Source organism: Guillardia theta (assembly GCF_000315625.1).
Source record: "Guillardia theta CCMP2712 unplaced genomic scaffold GUITHscaffold_91, whole genome shotgun sequence".
Classification (NCBI taxonomy): Eukaryota; class Cryptophyceae; order Pyrenomonadales; family Geminigeraceae; genus Guillardia; species Guillardia theta.
In genome coordinates, this window is record NW_005434583.1 from 297,672 (window position 1) to 319,854 (window position 22,183).

Below are 22,183 nucleotides of genomic sequence, written 5' to 3' on the forward strand. Positions count from 1 at the left end.
AGCAGGAAATAATCATACAAATATATATCTTTGTTTTATTAACTACCAGAAAACTTTATGTCACTCTATTAAATCGAATCAATATTTTCCAAAAGTATTGAGACTCTTTTAATTAGTTTTTATTTCTATGGTTGAGGTCAATAAGTATTGTAAGTCTCTGACGATTATAAAAACCCGTCATACCTCTAAACATGCAACCCATTTACAGTTACATTCCTCTGCTACGGTTACATCTCAGGCCTTGGTGATCTGGCCGCGCGCGGCGCCCGGTTCGCGGCCGCGAGTCTGGCCGGGCTCAAAGACCGGTCACCGGGGTTGTCGAGTGGTTTACCGGCCCATGCTGGAGCGGTTGCGGCACTGTGACTCTGGGCTGCGAGTGACTGACGTTGCCATACAGACATACTAGACAGACTGTTGTTTAATAAGAAATTCGAGCAACATTTATTGAGTCCAGGGGAAGCTGTCTCCCATGGGATCATCCATCACAAGACGCCTACCTTCTCCTGTGATCAACCTCCCCTCAGTGTCAAACAGGGCGAGTTTAGGAATCCCCTCCACCCCGATCGCCGACGAAAGCGTGCTTCTGGCATTGCCATCTTGGAAATCCACAGCGAACCAAGGCATCTGACCAAAATAAGAATCGAAGGCCTCTTGGCTACGGTCAGCTGATACGAAGACGATTTCGAAAGGTTTTCCGTCGGCTATCTTGAGTTTGCTGTACATCTGGATCAGCTGAGGGGTGAAGGCCTTGCATGGCTGACACCAACTGGCACTGAAGTAGATCCCAACGTACTTATCCTTCAGGTTAGACGCATCAAAAGTGGTGTTTCCCGGCCCAACAAGTCGAGCGTCCTTCAGGATCTCGTGCAAGGTCATGCCCTGTTCAGTTTCTCCTGATTGGAGCTTGGGAGCTCCACCTCCAGCCGTAATGTTCTGATTCGCCGTCGCATGACTGATGGTAATGGTATTGATTGCAGCTTGCAGGATCCTGATCTGCTGTAGCCACACTACCAATGAATCTTCATCGCCCGCCTTGGCAGCTGAGTCCACGTAGGAATGCATGAACCTTGAATAGAGCTGTACATGAGGCACGGGACCCAGGCTGGACTCTTCCTCTCCAGGAATTTTCGCCATGGCTTCCTCCTTGGAAATGATGCTTCCTTCAGCCGCAAGGTCAATAAAGATTGGTTCGGTTTGAGCAGTCTCTCCCTCTGCCACTGGAGTATCGTATCTCACGAGGAAGTCCACTGGACCTCGCATGCGCGAAGTGCAGTTCATCACCCGAAGAGGGTAACCAAGCTCCCTAGCAACAGCCATGTAGAGGAAACTCAACGCCATTGGAGAACCTTCCTTCGAAGCGAGCACGTGATTGATGAAATCGTGTAGCTCGACACCGTTGGGATCAATAACACCAGGAATAGTCTTGTACTGTTTGAAGAAATACGCACTCAAAGTCTTCAGCACAACATCAGGAGATTCGTTTCCATTCAAGGTTGCCTGAACAGTGTCCTTGATCTGGTTGACTGTTACAGGCACAGTCTTCATCTCTTCAGGCTCAATTTTCTCAGAGATCGTAGCAATCACAAGACCGCCCATTTCCACGCCTTCGTGCTGTATAACAGTTTTGTTTCCGCCATCTTGCAAGATTGCAACCCACTCTTCCAATTTCAGTCTTTCAGCCTCCTCTCTCACAATTGTGTCTCTAGATATGTTCAGAAACTTTCCTCCAAGGGTGTGCAAAACCTGAAGATGATTTAAATGGCGAATCGCAAATTCGCAACAGCAGACCTGATGCCAGAATACTTTGTGAAATTTGGCGTAAGACAATCCTTTGTAGTCCCGAGTTTGCAAGACAAGATCTAGAGAAGATCGCAATGGGCACCAACATCCGCTCTGGATCTCGGCTTCAAGCTTTCAACCAAGTTAGACCGATTTCAGGCAACATGAATGCCTACCTGCCCAGGAGCCCAAGCAACATACTTGAAGAAGAATCGGAAGTCTTTGGCCTCCGCTTTTCCCTCACTGACGAGTTGCATAGCATGCTCTGAACCACCATAATAGATTCCGTCAGAAACCTCGGTTGCGTTTCTGAGTCCAGGGACTCCATGGATCCTGCCAAACCAGTGAATCCACTTAGATCTCAAAACGATGACACTGACATGTAAACTCCCTCTCCAATATCGCCACCAAGATACAATGGATTCTGCTCAAACATCGGCAACTTCTTTGTGACGTCCCCGACGTTATATTGAGTGGGTCTGTTGATGATGAAGCCCGAACTTCCACTTGCTCCATGGCGAACAAGCAGAACAACCGATTGATCGAGAACCTAGCACAACGTTCATCTTGCAACCAACGGTTTATACATTTGACGGTACCAATCTAGAGCCGGCAAATCTGAAAGTCTCAGGTGAAGAAACCAGAAGGCAACCGGGTTGTACTTCGTCAATCTCAACAGCCCAGGTGCCGTTCCTCACGTCGTATCCGGCCAAAGCGCCCTTAGTGTCCTTCCTAACCCTTGAATATTCAGGAGGCACATGCTCATGCAGACAGGTAAGCACACCTTTGCTTCAGGTTGAGCCTCGGTCCGCCCCTGTTCAACCTGACGTTGGAGAGTACCTGCGTGTTACGGTTTCACCAACCCCGGCAGCTTAGGAGAAATTTCGACCTTGAAGATCTTCTCTCTGAATGGAGCATTTGTTTTGAGAAGGACAGCAAACCCTCCGGCCGCAACACTCAAAGGAATCAGGGGAACACCGCCACCTCGAAGGTTCAATGTAGTGGGCACCCCTTTCCTTCCATGCCGAGCAGGTTGCTGCGCCTGGAGTGGAGTGTTGCGAGCGGAGACAGCTGAAAGAAGAGCAGCGAGCAGAAAGCATCTGATAGAGATCATATTCGTATGTAGCTGCCAAATTGACAGCGGTGGGAGATCTGTGATCCTTTCCTTAGCTTCGGGATAACACCAGTGGGTACCGGTACAGGATCCTGTGGACAAGCCCAGAGCTGAAAGCGAAGATGAGCTGGTGAAAGGAGGGGGAAGTGAACGCGAAGGTGGTGGATTAGGATAGGAAGGAGGCTGGTGAGGGAGGAGAGAGTCGGCGCTGCTACCAACGAGGAGGAGAAGCGACGACGAGGAGGCCGCGTCCCAGCATTAGCGCGGAGAGGACTAGAGGGGTTGCACAAAAACCAGACTGAGCTCATGCAGGGAACTCAAATGTCAATATTTCATCTATATTGAAAAAATACCATATTGATATTTCAAGTTTCTCCGAAAATTATTATTGAAATTCTAATCAAAAAGCATAAGACGCCCCAGACGGGAATAATTGTGGTCCACTGAATCCCCTCTAAATGGGGTGGTGGGTCCGGGAGGTGTAAAGAAGGGGTGGGTGAAATACCCCTGATGGGTTGGCTGAACCGGATCCCATGGCATAGAGGGGGGTGGGGTCATACCGTTGTAAGGCGGCTTCAAGGGCCCGGCCGGGCGGCCCCCGGGGGCCTACCGGCGGCGGGGCCGCACACTGGCACTGGCACTGACCTCCCGAGTCCCAGTGAGTAAAGGCCCAGTGACTCAGGTGCCGGTCAGTGCGACGCCGCGGCCCCGGCCCGCCTGGCCCGGCCCGCACGGACGTGATCGCCGCTCCTATGCTGAATTGATTCATCAAGCGCTCATTCTTTAACCTTGACCTGCTCCTTGACCTGCTCCTTGACCTCCTCCTTGATCTCCTTCTTGACGTCCTCCTTGACGTCCTCCTTGATCTCCTTCTTGACCTCCTTCTTGACGTCCTCCTTGACCTCCTCCTTGACGTCCTCCTTGACCTCCTTCTCCCACTCACCCACTCACCCACTCTATCCATTCTTCATCCTGCATGATTCTCATTCCCCATGCGTTTCTCTTCGTCAATCCGCCTCCACGCGCCATGTACTGAGTTTCCCAACATTTTCACTCTTTTGTTCCTTCTCCCATCCTCCTTTTCCTCTTCTTCCTCCTCCCCCCCCCCCACACCCGCCTCCTATCCCCACATTATACCTTCCTCGACTGCTTCTCTTCATCCTCTCTCCCTTTCATGCCTGCCCTGCCTTCGTGTCCCCCCCCTGAGCCTTCTTGCTGCAATGTTTCAGGTTCAGTCGCTGGTCGCACTTGTGAGAGTTGCTTGTTAACATTTGACACTTTTCAAGCCTCCCTTGGTTCTAGATACCAATCCTGATCTTCTACATACTACTTGCTCATTTTCTACATACTAATCATCATCTTCTTGACTACGGTACCAACTTACATGTAGCAGAAACATGCGCGAGGATTCTCCCAGGTCGGCGCAGAACGGAGAGGAAAGGTATGCTATGTGTTGTAGGGTTTAGGTTTTTTAACGCCTCAATTCTGTTCTCTTTCAACGACGATAGGAAGGGCAGGGATCGTTCAGCGTCACGCTCATTGTCTCCAAGACGGAGGTAGATGAAGGAAAGGCAACAATACCTTGAGTGTCATACAGATCTCCGCGCTACAGAAGCAGATCTCCTCGATATAGAAGCAGATCTCCGCGCTACAGAAGCCGATCAAGGCGAGTTTTTATCCAAATATGGGTTTGCTGAACTAGTTTAAAATCTGAACAGGTCAAGATCGTTTGAAAGAAGATCGAGGTGATAATGATTATCTACGAGTTGCGTTGGAACTGAGCATGCTTTGCTTTGGTATCCCCATGTGAGCAGGTCGAGGTCATTGCCAAGACGCGACAGGTTCAAATAGTTGAAATTCTTGTATGTTTGACCCAGGCACACAGACGATCAAGATCACGATCTCGTTCACCTCGATACAGCAGGTGTCACCCTGGAAGGAAAAATCTGAGTCGGACTGAAAGTCAATGGAATGCAGACGCCAGCGAAATCCCTCGCCACCCCCTCGTGGAAGACGGTTTGAGAGGAACGAGGTGGAAACGCTTCACAATCTCCAACATCTGAGATATTAGCGGCAGCAGGGAGAAGAAGGACGCAGAGAGTTCAGGCGAGGGCCCAGGCGTAATGAACCTTTCGATCCTCCTGCAATCTTCTCTATCCATCAGGGAGTTGTTCGCAGAGTCGCAGAGTTCGGAGCCTTTGTGGAGATTGAGGCGCTGGTGAAGTAGAGGCTCTGCGCCGGTGGTACTCTGACGTCAATGCAGCCCGGCAAGTGGGGGCTCGTCCACTTCTCTCAGATTGTCAACAAGCCTGCAGGAGAGAAGGCGAGTCGGATGGAACATGAAGTCCTAGATTCTTTGTTGACATGTGTGGTTACAGGTGGTGGTAGATGAAGAATTGAAAGTCGGGGACAATGTCAGGGTGAAGGTAGTCGACCTTTGCGTTGCATTGATGAGATTTGATCGATCATTGAAGGTTCTTTCTGTGGATGTGGAGAACCAGAAGATTTCTTTGAGCATGAAGGTTTTTGCTCCGATCAAAGATGAAGCAGAGTGCGTTTGACAGTTTGAGGTCAGTTTGTCGACCAAGAGACTGGGGAAGATTTAGATCCTTCATTGGTAATATTCTTGAGCGTTGTTTAGATACTCAGAAAGAAACCAGGTTGCGATGGAGAAAGAAAAACAGAATGACATGCAGCGAAGGAGAGCAGGAATGTCTACTTGTCTTGCTCTCTCCTTCTGTATATGACGATCGTAATTGATCAGCCCGAATGCCCCGTGATGATTCAGAATATAGAAATCATGAGTGGGGCAAGAAAACTGACAAGAAAGATAAAAACGAGGAGGAGGAGCCTGAAGAGGAGGGCAAGAAAGAGACTGCCAATTATGGACTTTCTGGCCTCCTGGCTTCTGAGACCCGCACATGGAAGGTAATATTTTGAAATGTTTTCCGCGGCATTTAATTTTTGTTCAAGGGAGTGGAGTTGAAGTTCGTTGAACCGATGGAGGCGAGGATGCCAGACAAGAAGTGAGTTTGTTAAGAGTGATGGCATGGCTCAAGGCCTCTCAGGTGGAGACTGTATGAGTTCAAGGGGGACGAGCAGCTCCGTATCCTTCACTTGCACAGATGTTCTTGGTACCTCCTTGTCTTGATTCTACAGCAGTATGTGATGCTTTCTCAGCTACATCTTCGGACGAGATCGCAGCTTGGAGCACTTTCCAGGTTTTCAGCTTGCTCTCTTCGCAAAGTCAAGTTTTTGCAGGGTTCGTCGCCACCGACCATCCTTCCTGCTCAAAGCAGCACGCGGTCATTCAATTCCGGCAGCACGAGAAGGTCAATCTCGACGGTTATGCTTCCGAGCTCACTTGCTGCTGATGCGCAGGATGACGGAGTGGGAGGAGTCATCCTGAGCGTGAGGCCGTACCTGATGGACCTCAAGACCACAAACGGTAAGAACGGCGGACGCGCTCTCTCGCTTAGTTTACAATGACTTTAGGAACACAACTCAATGGCGAACGGATTGACGACATGCGCTACTATGAGCTCAAGGAGCGAGACAACATCAAGTTTGGCAACTCGTCTCGAGACTACGTGCTTCTCCATGAATCGTCCACTTGATGCGCTGGGGAACAAAGACAGCCTAGAAGAGAGCCACGTTCTTCTCCTTCTCTCTGGATGCCTGATGCTCCTCCATACCTGGCGTTGCTGCCGCCGGTGAGCTCAACGAGGAGCTGGTGAGGGAGATGGCCGACGGAGAGTTCAGCCATGGCTGCATGCTTCCCTGCTCTTCAAAGAATTCGTTGGTGGGTGAATTCGCGGGATTCTTGAGCTCATGCTTGTCGTTCCTGCGCTTTAGTGAGGGACCAGAGCGAGGCTGAACCATCAGAGTTTTACCAATCAGAGTCAGCGGGTTGAGGTTGCCAGTCAGGCGTGACTGGAGACGTCGACTTGCTCGCCTGATGCTGGATTGTCTTGTCCTCGCGAATGTTGGCGGTTTGCTGCCTGACAGCGGCAACGATCTCGCTCACCTACGACGACACGCAAGTCATGGGAGACACTAGCACGCAAGGCCGACCTTGAGGAGCATTTTTCCGTATTCCTCTTGAGTGAAAGAGGCATGGTTCGTCTGGACGCCCTTTGCGAAATGTTCTTTTCTCTTCACCCCTCGATCGGTCACTACCATACACCATCCGTTCAATTTGCCCCCTCCCAAGCTCCTCGAAACTTCCATCCGCTCTTGTAGGTGAAAGCGCCAAACCCATTGAACTTATCCTGGAAGAATTCGCCTTCGTAGCAGTCACCGTTGGCGTAGGTGTAGTGACCTTTCCCATGAGCAAACCCGTCATGCCACTCCCCCTCATATTTGTCGCCGTTGGACCATATGCAAGTCCCGAAGCCTTCGAACACGCCTCTGCTCCAGTACCCGTCGTAAATCCTTCCGTCTGCCCAAACTGTGATACCTCTGCCATTCGGCCAGCCGTCCTTGAGCTGACCCTGGTAGGTGGGCTTGGACGCGTGCAGCGTTAGTTGTGTGCTTGATGGGAAAGTAGGAGAAATCCAAGGGATCGCCAAGTTGTCTTGACTTTGCTCGCCTGCAGGCACCATTGGCTGCGATGAGCTTGGGGAGGCTTCAAACATCCCCTGGAATGATTTTCCATCAGTTTCGGGACTGCGCGTTTTGACATCTGAGTTATTCGAATTTTCTGGAGAGCTCTTCGTACTCTCTGCTGTGGATTTGTAAAGAATGGACAACAAGTTCATTTCTCGCTCCTGCGAGTCTGATAATCTCTTTGACAAATTTTCAACTTTGCTCTGTTCAGTTTCAACCAACTTGCGGAGATCTCCCTTCTCAGCGTCATTCTTCTTACTTTCTTCTTCAAGGCGACTTTCCAGAAGAACCTTCCTTTGAGCGAGTTCCACTCCTTGAAACTGAAGCGATTTCAGCTCAGCATTGGCTTGCTCTAGCAATTCGAACTTTTCATTTAGCATCTGTTTGGTTATTTCATTCTGTTCTTTCAATTCTTCAATCAACTGGTTGGCCTGCACAAATAACGATGAGCTTCCCGTACATAAAGAACACTCAGACCTGAGACAGCTGACCCCGCATGTTCTCCTGTGCTCCTTCCAGCTTTGAAACCTTCGCTTTCTCGGCACTCAAAGTGATCTCGAGTTGCTCCTTATCATTGTTCAATTTCAATTCGAGTCCATGGATGATATCCTTTGCCTGTCGGAACATTATTGTGTTGTAGACCAGCCAAGACGGAGTTTACCACATTCAGCTGTTTGAGGGCCTCTTCTTTGTCGACTCTCTCCTTGTTCAAGATGGCATACACTTCTTCTTTCTCGCTTCGCTCTCTCTCTATTTCGATAGCGCTATTGAATCTTTGCTTCTCCAAGGCGGAGTGGTTGTCTTGAAGCTGGTTCTCAAGATTTGCAATGTAGCTTTCAAGCTTACACAACACTGATCAGTTTTACAGCAAACGGGCAGAACAAATCACCTCTTTACTCTTGTGCTCAAGAACTGCACGTGCTTTTGTCTCATTTTGCATCGTCGAGGACACAGCTAGGACGATCTGCTCAACCTCACGATTCCAGTCCTCTACCATGTTGGCTTGGGATTCAAATGTCGGGCCTGACCTCGGCAGATGTTGACGAAGGTTGTGCACAAGTACGTCTAGAGCATGTCGAGTTGATCTCAGTTGATTATCCTTTTCGGCTATCATCGACTGGATCGCAATATTGTTTCTGATCGCTTCCTCGTCGTCACTTTGAGCATAAACCTTGAAAGAAGACTGCACAACATTGTCCCTCTCCTGCTGCAATAGTTTTATATGAGAGTTTGCAAGTTCAAGGCGCTGCTCCATGAGTTGATGGTGATTATCCAGATCATCTTCAAGCCTTTTAAAGGCCTGTTTCCATCGTTTGATTTCTTCTTCGTAGTCTGATATCGTTTGACTCTTGGCATCCAATGATTCTTGAAACTTTTTAAGTTCACCTGAGCTCTGTTCTTGATTATACAGGCTACACTCGTCGTCCTGCATTTCCAAGAGTCAAATCAAAACAGCAGGTTTCAACTTACCATTCGTGAAAGTTGAAATTGAACACCTTTCTCCTTGCAGATCTCAATGCTGTGTGGAGAATAGTTTTTGCAAAATGCACTCTCTGAGTTCCGAAATTTTCGAAAGATCTCCAACACAATATGTGCAGGTTCTTTCACTATTGCAGCACCATTTCCGCCAATGGTAAGCAAGATAGACTTTCCGATCGCTCTCAACTCCGCTACCTGCTGCTTGGGAACTTCAAGACAGTGAAATAGAAGATGTTGGAGGTCCTGTTCCAGGACATTCTTTCCAACCCTGATGGTCAGAGTGACGTCTCCGTCTCCCGCAAGAGACTCGAGCATGCTTTGAGTGGAGTGCAGTCTGTTGCTGTGTAACGCGTGCAGCTCATTCTGCAGGTCGATGATCTGAGCCTCCAGCTTTTCAACGTGCAGGCTCCATTTCTTTTCTGCATCTTTGGCGTTCTCCTTCAAGTCAAGGAAGTCCAATCCCGCCTTTTGCAATCTGTCGATCTCTTTCCTTTGATTTGAAATGATTTCAGACGAATCAAAAAGCTGCGATTTCAAAGATGCGATCTGTGATTCGCTAAAGGCTAGGTTCTTGCGGAGTTTCTCCATTTCTTTTGGCATCTGATCATCTTGTTGTATCAGCACGTGTTTCTCAGACGATGTTGCATGCCCTGAGCAAGGTAATCAATGTGCATCGCGCGAGTCTAATCAAGCTTACCCACTGAGTCCGGTCGTTCTTCCCGTCCGTGTTGAGTCTTCAACTCTTGACGAACATACCTAAGCTCTATTTTGAGATTTTCTAATTGTTTTTCTAATTCTAGATTCGTTGCAATCAGATTTTGATAATCTAAGAAATTTCACAAATCAGAAACAAATCGAGCTTCTCGATCGTCTTAAACCTGAGGTGGAATGCTTCGCATAATTCTTCTTTTGTGACTCTTGCACCCCTGTTTCTGCCTCCAGACTGAATCGTAAGCTTGACTTCGGCGCTGAGTTCATTTCAACATTGTCTCTCGCTTCGTTCCTTGCAGATTTCATCCCCTCTTTTGCTGCTGCCTTCCACGAAAACATGTTAGAGAAAGATCTTGGCGGAGGATGAATATTATGCTGAGAAGCTTTATCTCCTGTGAGTGCCCCTGACAGTTTGTAAGCAACGTTTCCTCGAAATTGTTGGCGTAGCATTTGCAGCTCCATCCTCTTGCTCGCAAGCTCTGCCTCCGTCACTCTTGAAGCTGGTCCATCTCTGAACGCCCTGACCGCTTCGTCGACGCCACTCGCGTCAGTATCAGCAAGAGCAGACTTCGGCGAAGATGCATTTCTTGCCAGCGAGTCCATGCTGGAGGCTTTCAGTGCGATTCACGGATCCAGCCTCTTGCCCGGCCCGGCAGTTCGGTATCAAGCTGCTGCCGAACAAGCCCTCCACCAGCTGTAAGTCGTTCGGGGTGAGAGACGGAGGAAGGGTCTGCGATAGGCAGGAGCGAGAGACTCTCAGAGGAGGACGGACTCGGAGTCACTAGTAGGAGCCGTCTGACGACCAGCAGCCCCTTCACCGCGCGCCATAATCAGGTTCGAACTAAAATCATCGATGTAATTTAAATCTACTTGTAATGTTGAAGGGCGGTAGTAACCGACCGTTATTTTTAGCGCAAAAGGACCGCACTGTAACTACTGCAACTAAAAAGTAACGGCTCAACGGGATTCTTGCCGTCAACCCTGCAAACTGGAGAGAACATGCAGGAAAATAAGAGGGGGAGGTGGGGTTGAAGCTTGAGAAAGCTGAGATGCTGTAAAGGTTTCCTTTCCTAAAGCAGTTGCTGCATATTCTACAAACATTGGACTATTGTGAATACTCCATCATTCCATAGTTTTTGAAGTTTTATGAGCGAGTCAACAAAGGGGAAAAGTATACAGAAAACGATTTCATTCTTTTTTTGTCGAGAGATGTGGAGATATCTAGAATTGACATCTTCACCATTAGTTTCTAATTTGCTTTAATTTACAGAGACTTTGCCACTTATCATGCAAAACACAAATGGATGGATGGGAGAGGCGGGTTCGTTCGAAGCAAGGGTAAAACGAAATAGCAGAGCGAACATGTCAGCACGGGACTCTGAAAGAGTTCAATTATATCAAGACGTAAACAATCCTGCGGGTCAAGCACTTCTTGAGTTCAGCAACAGGGCCAGCAGCTTGTTCAGCAAGATTGACGCGAAGGGGCCGGAGGGAACACAAGACAGGACAACAGGAGCTTGGGTGGTCAAGTCTGAATCAAACGAACTGACAAACGTCACTGAAGATTCCAGAGAGAACCCTGAAACTTGGAACCCTAGGCGACCAACCTCAGTCTTCTCAACAACAGAGGAAACGTCCTATCGGTATTGCCCGGGCATGTCCTTGTTGCTACTGAGCTGCATTCCCAGGGATTTGGACAAAGACATTGAGGTGCTTGATGACAATCCATACGATCGCATTTGTACACAGAGCAAACACCAGGACAAGACAAGCACGAGAGAAGAGGTTGACGATGACGTCATCTTCATAGGTTCTTGTGGATCTGAGTCTACGCTGCTAAGGGAGAGCCAACGCTTCAGGGGAATTCTGGAGGAAGGTCTGGAAGGCGGTCGGGAAGGGGTTCGTAGTCAACCAAGTGATCCTCCCAAAGACAAGAAGCTGAGCAAATCCATGGAGGCCCCAGCGACTTCGCACATTCCCTCAAGAACTTCCCAGGCAACGAACAAGACTTGTTTTCAATTTTCACAGACAGGGAAATGCAGTCGTGGGTTGCACTGCAGATTCAAGCATGAAGTGCCGGACCATATCAAAAATCCAGAGCGGTACCTCTGCTATGAAGTTGATTGGACCGAAGAAGAAGATCCGCGGAAAAATGGGGAGGCAGCTGCAGCAACATTCGAGCTTCTCCGCTCCCAAAAGAGAATCTCTGAAGAAGAGTTGCAACAAGACCAAGCGAGAAAGGAGCAAGAAACTTTAGAGAGACAAGCTCGTCTAGAGTCTAAGAAAGCAAAGACGATGTGTGAAATCAGGCAGTCCGATATGCATGCTGGGTCCGAACAAGAAAACAAGAAATCTCGATCCAAAAAGATTGTCAAGACCAGCAAGCTAAGTTTTATTGATGAATAAGTCGATAAATCAATTCTCAATTTGCCCAGAAGCAAGAATGGACTTCCTGATCCAAGTAATTCTCACAGAGTTTTACTTTTCATGTTGATCATTTCTTGAAGGGCGCGGAACACATTGTTTGTTTCACTACCCATCAGCTGGCCGCACTCTTCCACGATGACCTGTCATTTCATCACTCAGATATCAAGGATGTCCTCTAACCTTGCGCAACGGCTTGTAGTCCTCCCCTACTGTTGGAACCTATTCACCATCAGTCGTGTTTGACCAGTCCAAGAAAATCTTGTACAACCTCCGTAATCTTGTCTACGGTATTCATCCCATCCAAAACCTGCAGAAGATTCTTGACAAGAAGCAGATGACAAGCTGCAATCAACTTTGCCGAACACAACAAATTTGCCATCGAGCCACTCAGTGTTGTTGCAGGCAACTATGAAGAACTGACAGCCGTTGGAATCAGGCTCACCTGTTCATATTAGCCACGCTAGTCACAAAGCAGGCTATCACCAGCATTAGCCATGGAAACCGCCCCCCTGAAATGTTTGGTCGAGAGATTCTCATCTAGAAACCGCATGCCACCAAAAATGCTGTGAAAGAGCATGTGAGAACGCGAAGAAAACAGGCCAGGGGCGAGGTCAAGAACAAACAGAGCACATACCTATAGCATCCCGTCCCATCGTACTTCACAAAGTCTCCACCCTGAATTAGCACACTGCATTTGTAGATCAGTCAGTGGAGTAAGAGATGAAGCAGAAGACCCCTTGACGATGCGGTGGATCAGCGTGTTCTTGTATCCTACCGGCTTGTGGTTCCGTGGGTCTTTGACCTCACAGGGGTTCAGAGGGGTGTTAAGACAAGGTTAAGCTTGTTTTCACCTCGCCAGTGCAGAAACATCGAAAGTTTTCAGCAGTCCGCGGAACAATGTGTGAGAAGAGCTCAATGGTTATTCGACCTTCGTGCTCGATCGTCGACTGTCTGTGGTTGCCAGTGAGATTTCTCGACAGGCGTACATTCGTTGCTGCCTGTCAAGCGATCGGATCGCCACGTCCAAGAACACAACGGCATTCTGCTGATCTTCCATATCCTCCAACCAAGGCGGAGGCCATCGCTTAGCGTAGCGCTCCATCCTCCAAAAGTCTCTCTCCTCCTTGGTCATGTTAGCGTCATCGCGTAGCTGTAGCTCAATGTCAGAAGAGAAGCTCGAGAGGACTTCAGCTTTTCCCACCTTTTCCCACGCTGCCTCCGGGTTGCACTCAACCTCGCTTCCGTTCATCTTCATGGGTTGAATAACGCGCTTAGCTTCCTCCTGACTGATGCCAAGAAGGTCGATCATGCTACAAGACTCGTCAGTCACGGCAAAAGGATACTAGGAAGGTTTGGCATGGTAGAGGGGCAGGTTTGGCGATTTCACGATGGAAGGGAGGGAGGGATGGAGAAAGAGAGAGTTTCGCTGGGGGAGGGGAGACATCACAATCGGTCAGCAGCTTGATTCTCAGAGATCAGCTCGTCATCGTCGCTGTCGAGCGGCTCCTTGCTTCTCTCTCCCTCACTCATCGTGTTCATCTGCAACCATCTAAGTCTTGACAACACAAGCAATTCAGTGCTCAAAACAGTACCTGGACGTCTTCGGACCCTCCCCGCAGACCAAGGAGTATCAACGGTTTCGCACCTCCTCTGAATCCTCTCACTCCCGCCACTGTCCCTGTACCTACCACTGCTCCATCGTCCCCGAGGTAGCATATCACCACCATCAACAGTGACATTCCTAGGGTTTTCATGACAGCCCCTCCCTCCCCTACTCTCCCTTCCTCCTCACCGACTCCCTCCTCCCTCGTCCATCGTGCCCCGCAGTTCGCCTCAGAGTCCAACGCAACAAAAATGTTTGAAGAAAAAAAGAAGCGACAACCATGGCAGGAACAACTCTCTCCTCCCTCCTCCCTCTTCCCTCTCTTGCATGCCTAGCTCCCTCTCTTGCATGCCTAGCTCCCTCTCTTGCGTGCCTAGCTCCCTCTCTTGCGTGCCTAGCTCCCTCTCTTGCGTGCCTAGCTCCCTCTCTTGCGTGCCTAGCCAGCTACCGTTTGCTCTTCCACTTGAGCGAATAAAAACAGAAACCCTCTCTCCCCTCCTCCCCTCTCCCTCTCCTCGTCTCTGTCCCCCGCTCCTTCGCTTGAATTTTTCTGACCCGTATTCTATGCCACTTAGCCTCCTCGCCTCTCCTTTCCTTTCCTTTCCTTTCGTCTCCTTTCGTCTCCTTTTCTCTACTCTCCTTTCTTTTCTTCTCGTCTCGTCTCGTCTCGTCTCGTCTCGTCTCGTCTCGTCTCGTCTCGTTTCCTCTACTCTCCTCTCCTTTCCTCTCGTCTCGTCTCTTCTCCTTTCGTCTCCTTTCCTCTACTCTCCTCTCCTCTAGTCCACGTAGACGACTATCATTTCCGTCACCCACCTACCGATTACTCCCATTTTTTTGAGATGTACAAAAAGGCTGACTGCAATAAAGAGAAGTAGCATTGTAAATCAGTGAGGTATACTGTGATTACAATCTACTATCAACATTCAAATGATGATATATTCATGACTTGTGAACTTGATTGATTGAAGTATAAATCCTCGCATTTCAACATGTTTGTGTTGCCTTCACCCCCATATCCAATCAGTAAAATTCTGGACGCCCCACGGAAATCTTCACAAATCTGAATCGAAACAAGCAAGTGAGACAGGCTCGTCTTATTCCCAAATTTTTTGAAAGATCTCCCCATCATTTGGATTTCTTGGATTTCTTGGATTTTGTTTCCTACCTCAAAGACAAGAATCAGATTCACTCCATTGTGCCATCCACAGTTTAAAGAAAAAAGATTCAGGAGATGCGTTGATCTGGGGACCTTCTTTTTCTTCTTATCTTTCTTCTTTGACTTCTTGTGTTTTTTCCTCTTCTTTCTACGTCAAACACGCCCGTCAATCTCCTGTACACAAGCGCGTCGCTGTCACTTCTCTGACTCGCCCTCAGATCCTGAGCTTGAGCTCGAAGACGAGAAGGTCTGCAGCTCATCAGGGAAGGAGAAGGGAGGCAAGCCGGGTTACCTCTACCCTCTCGAACTTGCTGGGATCCCTCATGTTCTCCTCCTCTGCTTGAATCAGCAAGAGGAACAAGGAGAGAGCAAGAACCATAAAGCGCTGCCGATGCCGTCCTGCGCTCGTCCTCAGCGTTCGCAGCTCGCGCTCGTTTCCTTGCTTCCATGATCTGCCTGCGAGAAACTTCAGGCATCATCACGGCGCTCTCTTGACTCACAGGACCCGCTGCTCGTGCGACATGTCGGCGGAGCTCTTGTTGCTCGCGTACATGTCTCTAATTGCTGCTTGCTTCTGCTGCCATCGCGGTACCCCCACCTAATCATCCACCACTCACTTGCATATGCCTATAGCGTGCTTCACCTCCTCCTGCCCGAAGGCGTTGACGATCGTCTCCTGGCCCTGAGGCCTTGGAATTGCATTTTCGAGGAGAGTTCGAGCCAAACTTGCCTGTTCCTCCCTCAGTTTCTGTTTCTTCTGTCGTCAAACATCCGTCATGCCGGAACGCACGCGAAGAAGAATACTTTGCGAGTGTCGTCAATGAACTCATCATTGAGCGACATACCGGTGGTGGAAGAAACCCGGTGACTACCAATGAAAGCACATAAGAGGAAAGCACATAACGCTAAGAGAATCTGTGAGTTTGGGGAGAGAAGAAGGGAGGTGAGATAGAGCAAGAGGAGAAGCGCACTCAAGAAAGACGAGGAAAAACATATCCTGACATTGCTGTGCTATCCCTCAATACCTCTTTCAGTGTCTGTCTATCTGTCTTTGTCTATACCTGTCTATGTGTCTATGTGTCTATGTGTCTATGTACCTGTCTGTCTGTCTGTCTGTCTGTCTGTCTGTCTGTCTGTCTGTCTGTCTGTCTGTCTGTCTGTCTGTCTGTCTGTCTGTCTGTCTGTCTGTCTGTCTGTCTGTCTGTCTGTCTGTCTGTCTGTCTGTCTGTCTGTCTGTCTGTCTGTCTGTCTGTCTGTCTGTCTGTCTGTCTGTCTGTCTGTCTGTCTGTCTGTCTGTCTGTCTGTCTGTCTGTCTTTCTGTCTGTCTGTCTGTCTGTCTGGCTGTCTGTCTGTCTGTCTGTCTGTCTGTCTGTCTGTCTGTCTGTCTGTCTACCTCACTATGTACCTGCCTGTCTGTCATCCTGCTGGCCTCCACCTCCTCCCCGCATTCCTCCTTCACTCACTTCCGCAAGCCCGCCTCCCGTTCTTTTCCCTGCCCAGTACGAAATGCAGGAAAACGCGACTGCGGCGATCACTTCGTGGGAGGAAGAGGTACAAGTGTGAGAGGAGGAGCAGAGCAAAGGAGAGCGCAGGGCAGGGCAGGGCAGGGCAGGGCAGGGCAGGGCAGGGCAGGGCAGGGCAGGGCAGGGCAGGGCAATAGAGGACTCGAACTGATAGGCATGCAGGTCTCTGCGCTTCGCAAGCATGTGGTCCAAAGGTTGAGGTTCGTTGAGCATGCAACCTTCATGTTGGAGCAGCGGCAAGAAGAGGACGAACAGGAGGAGAGTTCGAGGCGGGCTGCCAGTTTCCCTTCCCCCCCGCGGGCTCTTCCTTCAGCAAAGCTTGCTCAGTCTGTCTATTCTGGAGGCGGGAAAGAGAAGAAGATGAAAGTAGTAATTAAGCAGGCTGTAACGACGAGACCAAGGCTACAAGGAGACAAGGATAAAGAAAACAAGGAGGATACAGATAGTAAACAAGAGGATGGAGATGTTGCTCATCATAATGATACAGATTTATGTGACCATGTTGCTTGGGTAACTACAAACCAAGATTCAATCGAAACTCATTAGTCTGCAGAGCATGTTGGATAAGAAATTGCAAGAAGCGCGAATGATCCGCACGCAGAAAGATGATACAAGGGCATTGGAAAGGTAAGGAAGGAACGATAGTCTATCGCTGATGCGAAGATAGCAGGTCCACGGGCGCGAGCGCAACCCCAACGAGCAAACTACAAGGCTCAAAGTCAAATAGCGAGGAGATGGTGAAAAATCAGCACAAAAAGGAGGAATCGATTCAATCAGGTTTGCCATTCGACTCCACCTTGGAAGCTCTTTTGCATCAAGCAAAGGAGCTCGAAGTTTTCAACGCTGAGCATGAATCCTCGCAATCAAGGAAAGGAGTCAAGCAATTTCGTCAGGTGTCTCCGGCCAAGTCAGGCAAGGCTACAGGAGCCGGAGTAGGGGATTCCCCCAAAACGTCTTATGGCAGAGGACAAGAGGGCCTGGCAAGAAAACGGGACGGCTCTGATAGGAAGCATGAAGGAAGACAGATGGTGCAGAGCAGAACAAAGGAGGAATCAGATCGAGGGGAGGCTCGAGGAGAAGGCCCTCCTCAAAAGCAGAAGCTCGTCGTCGTCACTCACTCAGCTGACCAAATGGACGGGAGTGCGGTGAGCAGATCGGGAAATCCCAACGTCAAGCAGCCAACCCCAGCTGCGCCTGAGCTCAGGCTTCCAATGCAAAGAGAAGACCGACTACGTCCCCTGAGCAGCCAAAAGAAGACTGAAAAGGCGGAAGATGGAGGGGAGGAGGAGGCATGGAATCAGTACGTCAGAAGCTTGGAGCAGGTGACTCTGACTACGTGTGTAGTAGGAAGTGTGTTGACAATGTCTCAGGGAGACGCGGTGGCGGGTGGAATGTTTGCCAGGTGCGGGGGCGCATGGCTGTCGGAAGAGAGCATGGAGTTGACGTGTAGAGAGCTGGTCCACCTGCTGGAGGAGAGCAGCTTGTCAAAGCTGAGAGGCGATCCCTCGCTGGTTGAGGTGAGCAAGAGACCCTTGTCGCTGGATCCTAACTGAAGGACAGAATGTATCAGCCGAGGAGGCGGAAAGACTCGTGGCCTTGCATGAGGCGGTCGTGAGGGAAATACGTGGGATGGAGAGTTGCCGTTTTGCAAGGGGAGAAGGGAAAGAGACTTTGAGAAAGCATGTAGAAGACGTGAAGGAGGCGCTGAATGAGACGGAAAAAGAGACGAGGATTGAAAGCAGTCTCCTGCCTCAAGATCTTCCATGGGGGGGTGCAGACGAACTGCCTCTGCTCCATTGGATTCAACGGATTGACGATAATAAGTGGGAGGATGCGAGGAAACGACTCGATTGCTCGTCATTTTGTCGTTTACATGGAGAATCCGAGCAACTGATGGAAGTGAATGAGATCAGACAGGAGATGCAAATGAGAATCATGCAGGATCACTTCGCGGACTTGGCAATGCAAAAACTCGGGCGACTGCTGGAGCAGGAAGTTGGGGGGAGCGATGCGCTCCAACGAGACGTGCTTGAGGTCTACCGCTTCCTCCACTCGGTGAGTATCAGGATATCACGTGTGAGGATCAGTAAGGGGAAAGAGTGAACAAGATAGCGAAGGAGCTGTGGGGGGATAGCGGAAGGGAGGGGGGAAAGGAAGTAGGAGGGCGGGCATTTTTGATGGAAGTGGCAGGTGACCGTTAAGAATGGCCGTCAAACTTGCGTTGCAGTCCAGCAGAGGCCCGAGAAGGTCTCGTAGCCTCATCAGCTGAATCTTCTTGTGCCTGAGCCACTGTCCAGTGCTGTAAATTTATGTTGATTGTACAGAATATCATGCACGCTTTCAAGCGCGATCAGAGTAGAACTTGTTGTAGTCCAGCTGCGAGCAGAGGTTGAGGAGGTGGGGGTCTCCTCCTCCCCGGCAATACGTCCGCAAGCTCTCGAGCAGCATCGTAACCTTCTCGTCGAACTCTTCTTGGTACTTTTCGACCGTCTCTCGGTGCTGAGAGTCACGTCAGCTAGCAGAACGACCAAGAAGCAGCATATCAAGGAGATGGCATGATGAAGAGAAACAAGGGAGGGACAAGGGGAAACGACAAGGTGGAGCAATAACAAGCTTTGAGAGCCATTGAGCAAGCACAAGACTTTGGAGCCAGCACCTTGGGCTCCGAAGCCAAAGTAGAGGCTAAAGCGAAATATTGCTGGCGAGTGTGACGCTGCTTGACCAGGGAAGAGACACCCTTGTACTCCTCGCTGTCATCACGATCACCGCTTGTGCTTCCATCCATCGATCCTCCCTCTCTCAAGGAGAAGAGAGATGTCTTCGTCTGCTCTAGGCGTCAGCACAAGCAAAGGTGGGAGGGCAACAGGCCTTGATGTATCTTGCGAACTTCGTGCATGTTGCAACAGATCGCGTCAAGAGCTTGAGGAGATGCGGGTCGTTAAGGACAAAAAGCTTGATGCAGGTGTCAAGAAAGCGGTCGTGAATGCGCAGGACGTCTTCCACGGTCTTAACTTGTCGCATGTTCTCCTGCTCGTCGTCATCATTGAACACTTGATTGTCTCTCAGCAAACCTTGAATGAGTGCCAGCAATTCTCCACCACGTCATTCACCAAGAAATGCCTAGAAGAATTATACGAACCTCAGGCGAGATCACATTTCCCACGTAACTCACTGTAGACTTTGTATGAAGTGGAGCATCCGAAATCTGTATTGAAAGATGAGAAGATTAAGACAAGCGAATCTCAAGAACACCTCAATGAGAAGTCCAATGCAAACGCATGATGCACTTGAAAGCCTTTCGTCCCTTGATGGCAAACCCATGCAGCATTGAGCTCTCGCTCCGCAGTCTGCGGTCAAGTTGATGGTGGTGGAATAAGGAGCGACGAAACAATTACCTTGTACAAGAAGAGATGGCGGAAGAGCCAACGGTATTTGGTCAGAGTCTTGCGCGAGAAGACTATATTCAACGGCCACTCCACCTGCCTCTTCCATTGAGAAGTGTAAGCGAGATGGTTGCAGACCTTGTAGGAGAGCGCAAAAGTCTCCAGGCCTGTTAAGATTGAAGTTTGTTCGAGAGCTTTACTCTTGATCCCTTTGTCTGTCCCGTCAATGCTGATCACATTCAACACCTGCACTCCTCGAGTCATTGAATCGGCTTGATTGACTCTGATTCTCTACCTCGTCCAAAGCAGAGCAATTCATCATTTGGCAGGCGAGGTCGTCTTTGTAATCATCCGTATTGGCTGTGGATGTGACCAAAGACAAAGAAAGCATCGAATCCAACTTGTTCTTGTTGATATGCTGCACATCTTTGGAAAGCTCCTCCTGCACATGATACGTTAGTCCTATGGATTCATATCGCAGAACCAACATATGCTGTATCCATGAAATGCACGAACCAATCCCCAAGATCCAGCAAGAAGTAGTGTTTGACCTGCATGCCTGTGTTATTTGCAAGTCGGACGCAGCTGGTGAGAAATGCGTCAATGTGAGCAACAACTTACGCTCTCAAGACGAGTCATCAGATTCTTTTGCTCGGTGAGGAGAGCGAGGACTCTTTGAGATGAAATCGTGTAGGCCTTGCTAACTGCATCATGCAACATGGCACAGATTTGCCAATTTCACCTGGTCGATTAGAGTGACATAAATTCTGCTGTTTGCGCTGTAGGTGAGCTTGACAGTAGTCGGGAAACAGACCGTTTGACCACATTCCCGTAGTACAGTAAGGTACCTGACTCAGTTCTCAGTAATGATAATGGAATGGGAAATATCTAGACTATCTATGATCAAAATAAAAAATTGATGGAAACAATTAAAGTCGATCTTAAATACAAATGCTTTTCATACTTTCCGGTTGTCATGATTTTGTGTACAACCTAAGAAAAAGTTTGATTCATCACATTGTATGTGCAAGATAGCTGCGAGACCTCTTTATCAGACAGGAAGGAAAGAATATGTTGTTCGCGTTTCAAGAATCGCTTTTCCCAGTAAGAATCATCGTAGTATGGCCTGACACAATGCGTCAAGACTTGGCATCTTGTCTTTGTTACTTTCACCTGTTCGGTCTTTCCTCCACCATGAATTCGCTGTATGGGTCTTGCACCACCCCCTAAAGAAAGAAGGAGCTGAAACTTTGTTGAATTACTGCAGTAATGAACCTGATAGATCCATTTCTCAAGCATCTCAAGGTATGGTACAGAACTCTTCTGAAGCAAGAAACTGTAAAGCTTTGAGACAGAATAGGAGTAAGTATTTCGAGTAAAGACAACAGATAGCACCTTGGAAGCGTACTGTTCTCCACTCGCTGCGTTGGCATATGCATGCAACACATTCAAAAGTGCTCCTCCTCTTGAAGCAGACTTTCCATTCTTGCCTGGACAAATATTCGGTACCACTTCAACTTTCAAGTCACAAATTCACTTGAACTCTCTACGGCTTCGACCAGTTCATACAAAGCACGAAGAGTGTGCATGGCGGGCTGAACATAATACCAAAATTTCTGCACAAGACCAGTTATAATCGTATTCTTCTCAATCAAGAACGAGAATTCCTGAAGATTCAATTTTGAAGCAGCGAATTGATACTCTAATTGCGCCACGAGGATGAGATACTCTTTGAGGAGTTCTTGAAGGGCAGCACAGAGAGCGTGATTGACAAGTCCTGCCAAGAGTTGATCAGTTCCATGATACAAACTCGAAGGAATTCTCACCAAATTCATAATGTTGACGTAATTCTGTGAAACGAACAACTCGAACGTAATACTGGCACAGTGATACCATCCGATCCACCATATCTGAGAGTGACAAATCCAAAGATGAATCGTGTTTGACAGTCAAGCCCGGCCCCGAAGCAGTCACCTTATTAGTTGAGATGTCAGTTAGAAGACTTCCATATTAACACGAAAACAAGCTGGCAGCAGCAACAGATTTTTTTCTATGTAAACTGAAACTTTTGAGAAAGATGAAGCAAATTCTTGTGCAGTCACAAGAACCTATTGAAAAATTATTCAGCTACCTTGATCTTGAGATACTTCCCATCGATGCCTATCATCACTGATAAGAGATCTTCTATGATCTGGGCGAAACAAGTGACTGTCTGATAAACCAGCTAGCACAAGGCGTTCACCATGAGCTCCTGCATGGATGTCGGAAAACTTCCTATTTTCTGCTTGCCTTCCTCAGGTTCGGTGCTTTTGGACTCAAATAGATGAGAGAGAGTCAAGTAAGGCCTCGATACGGTCCAGCCAGGTGCAACTGGAATGTGTCCGAGAACGGCATTTCCCA

General features: G+C 48.8%; 10 protein-coding genes across 10 annotated transcripts; 3 read left to right on the forward strand and 7 right to left on the reverse strand.

Moving 5' to 3' along the window:
- Window positions 1-401: 401 nt before the first annotated feature.
- Window positions 402-876, reverse strand: GUITHDRAFT_89574 (hypothetical protein; the record flags this gene model as incomplete). Its single annotated transcript, XM_005824728.1, has 1 exon — window positions 402-876. One exon carries the CDS (start codon window positions 874-876, stop codon window positions 442-444), a length of 435 nt encoding a protein of 144 aa, XP_005824785.1. The 3' UTR covers window positions 402-441.
- A 969-nt stretch (window positions 877-1,845) lies between these two features.
- GUITHDRAFT_43931 (hypothetical protein) lies at window positions 1,846-2,462 on the reverse strand (the record flags this gene model as incomplete). The annotated part of the gene is made up of 4 exons (XM_005824729.1): window positions 1,846-1,911; window positions 1,956-2,112; window positions 2,148-2,329; window positions 2,379-2,462. Coding segments are annotated over 4 exons (489 nt in total), but the record flags the coding sequence as incomplete, so codon positions are not given.
- Window positions 2,463-3,669: 1,207 nt separating this feature from the next.
- Window positions 3,670-3,922, reverse strand: GUITHDRAFT_116115 (hypothetical protein; the record flags this gene model as incomplete). The annotated part of the gene is made up of 2 exons (XM_005824730.1): window positions 3,670-3,801; window positions 3,845-3,922. The coding sequence occupies 2 exons, from the start codon at window positions 3,920-3,922 to the stop codon at window positions 3,670-3,672; spliced, it is 210 nt and encodes a 69-aa protein (XP_005824787.1).
- A 1,740-nt stretch (window positions 3,923-5,662) lies between these two features.
- On the forward strand, window positions 5,663-6,510 carry GUITHDRAFT_116116 (hypothetical protein; the record flags this gene model as incomplete). The annotated part of the gene is made up of 7 exons (XM_005824731.1): window positions 5,663-5,821; window positions 5,867-5,919; window positions 5,962-6,027; window positions 6,074-6,114; window positions 6,155-6,225; window positions 6,275-6,341; window positions 6,389-6,510. 7 exons carry the CDS (start codon window positions 5,663-5,665, stop codon window positions 6,508-6,510), a joined length of 579 nt encoding a protein of 192 aa, XP_005824788.1.
- Window positions 6,511-7,131: 621 nt separating this feature from the next.
- On the reverse strand, window positions 7,132-7,392 carry GUITHDRAFT_58526 (hypothetical protein; the record flags this gene model as incomplete). The annotated part of the gene is made up of 1 exon (XM_005824732.1): window positions 7,132-7,392. A coding segment is annotated over one exon (261 nt), but the record flags the coding sequence as incomplete, so codon positions are not given.
- Window positions 7,393-10,991: 3,599 nt separating this feature from the next.
- GUITHDRAFT_116118 (hypothetical protein) lies at window positions 10,992-12,097 on the forward strand (the record flags this gene model as incomplete). Its single annotated transcript, XM_005824733.1, has 3 exons — window positions 10,992-11,029; window positions 11,140-11,334; window positions 11,380-12,097. 3 exons carry the CDS (start codon window positions 10,992-10,994, stop codon window positions 12,095-12,097), a joined length of 951 nt encoding a protein of 316 aa, XP_005824790.1.
- Window positions 12,098-12,468: 371 nt separating this feature from the next.
- GUITHDRAFT_49861 (hypothetical protein) lies at window positions 12,469-13,047 on the reverse strand (the record flags this gene model as incomplete). The annotated part of the gene is made up of 5 exons (XM_005824734.1): window positions 12,469-12,560; window positions 12,602-12,681; window positions 12,753-12,806; window positions 12,853-12,920; window positions 12,970-13,047. Coding segments are annotated over 5 exons (372 nt in total), but the record flags the coding sequence as incomplete, so codon positions are not given.
- A 2,025-nt stretch (window positions 13,048-15,072) lies between these two features.
- Window positions 15,073-15,430, reverse strand: GUITHDRAFT_116120 (hypothetical protein; the record flags this gene model as incomplete). The annotated part of the gene is made up of 4 exons (XM_005824735.1): window positions 15,073-15,126; window positions 15,170-15,213; window positions 15,254-15,333; window positions 15,378-15,430. The coding sequence occupies 4 exons, from the start codon at window positions 15,428-15,430 to the stop codon at window positions 15,073-15,075; spliced, it is 231 nt and encodes a 76-aa protein (XP_005824792.1).
- Window positions 15,431-16,956: 1,526 nt separating this feature from the next.
- Window positions 16,957-17,953, forward strand: GUITHDRAFT_144777 (hypothetical protein; the record flags this gene model as incomplete). The annotated part of the gene is made up of 3 exons (XM_005824736.1): window positions 16,957-17,027; window positions 17,071-17,722; window positions 17,771-17,953. The coding sequence occupies 3 exons, from the start codon at window positions 16,957-16,959 to the stop codon at window positions 17,951-17,953; spliced, it is 906 nt and encodes a 301-aa protein (XP_005824793.1).
- Window positions 17,954-19,229: 1,276 nt separating this feature from the next.
- GUITHDRAFT_116122 (hypothetical protein) lies at window positions 19,230-21,691 on the reverse strand (the record flags this gene model as incomplete). Its single annotated transcript, XM_005824737.1, has 13 exons — window positions 19,230-19,427; window positions 19,472-19,520; window positions 19,573-19,605; window positions 19,653-19,747; window positions 19,796-19,879; window positions 19,922-20,029; window positions 20,079-20,225; window positions 20,828-20,909; window positions 20,957-21,009; window positions 21,059-21,106; window positions 21,179-21,273; window positions 21,321-21,560; window positions 21,610-21,691. The coding sequence occupies 13 exons, from the start codon at window positions 21,689-21,691 to the stop codon at window positions 19,230-19,232; spliced, it is 1,314 nt and encodes a 437-aa protein (XP_005824794.1).
- Window positions 21,692-22,183: the final 492 nt, after the last annotated feature.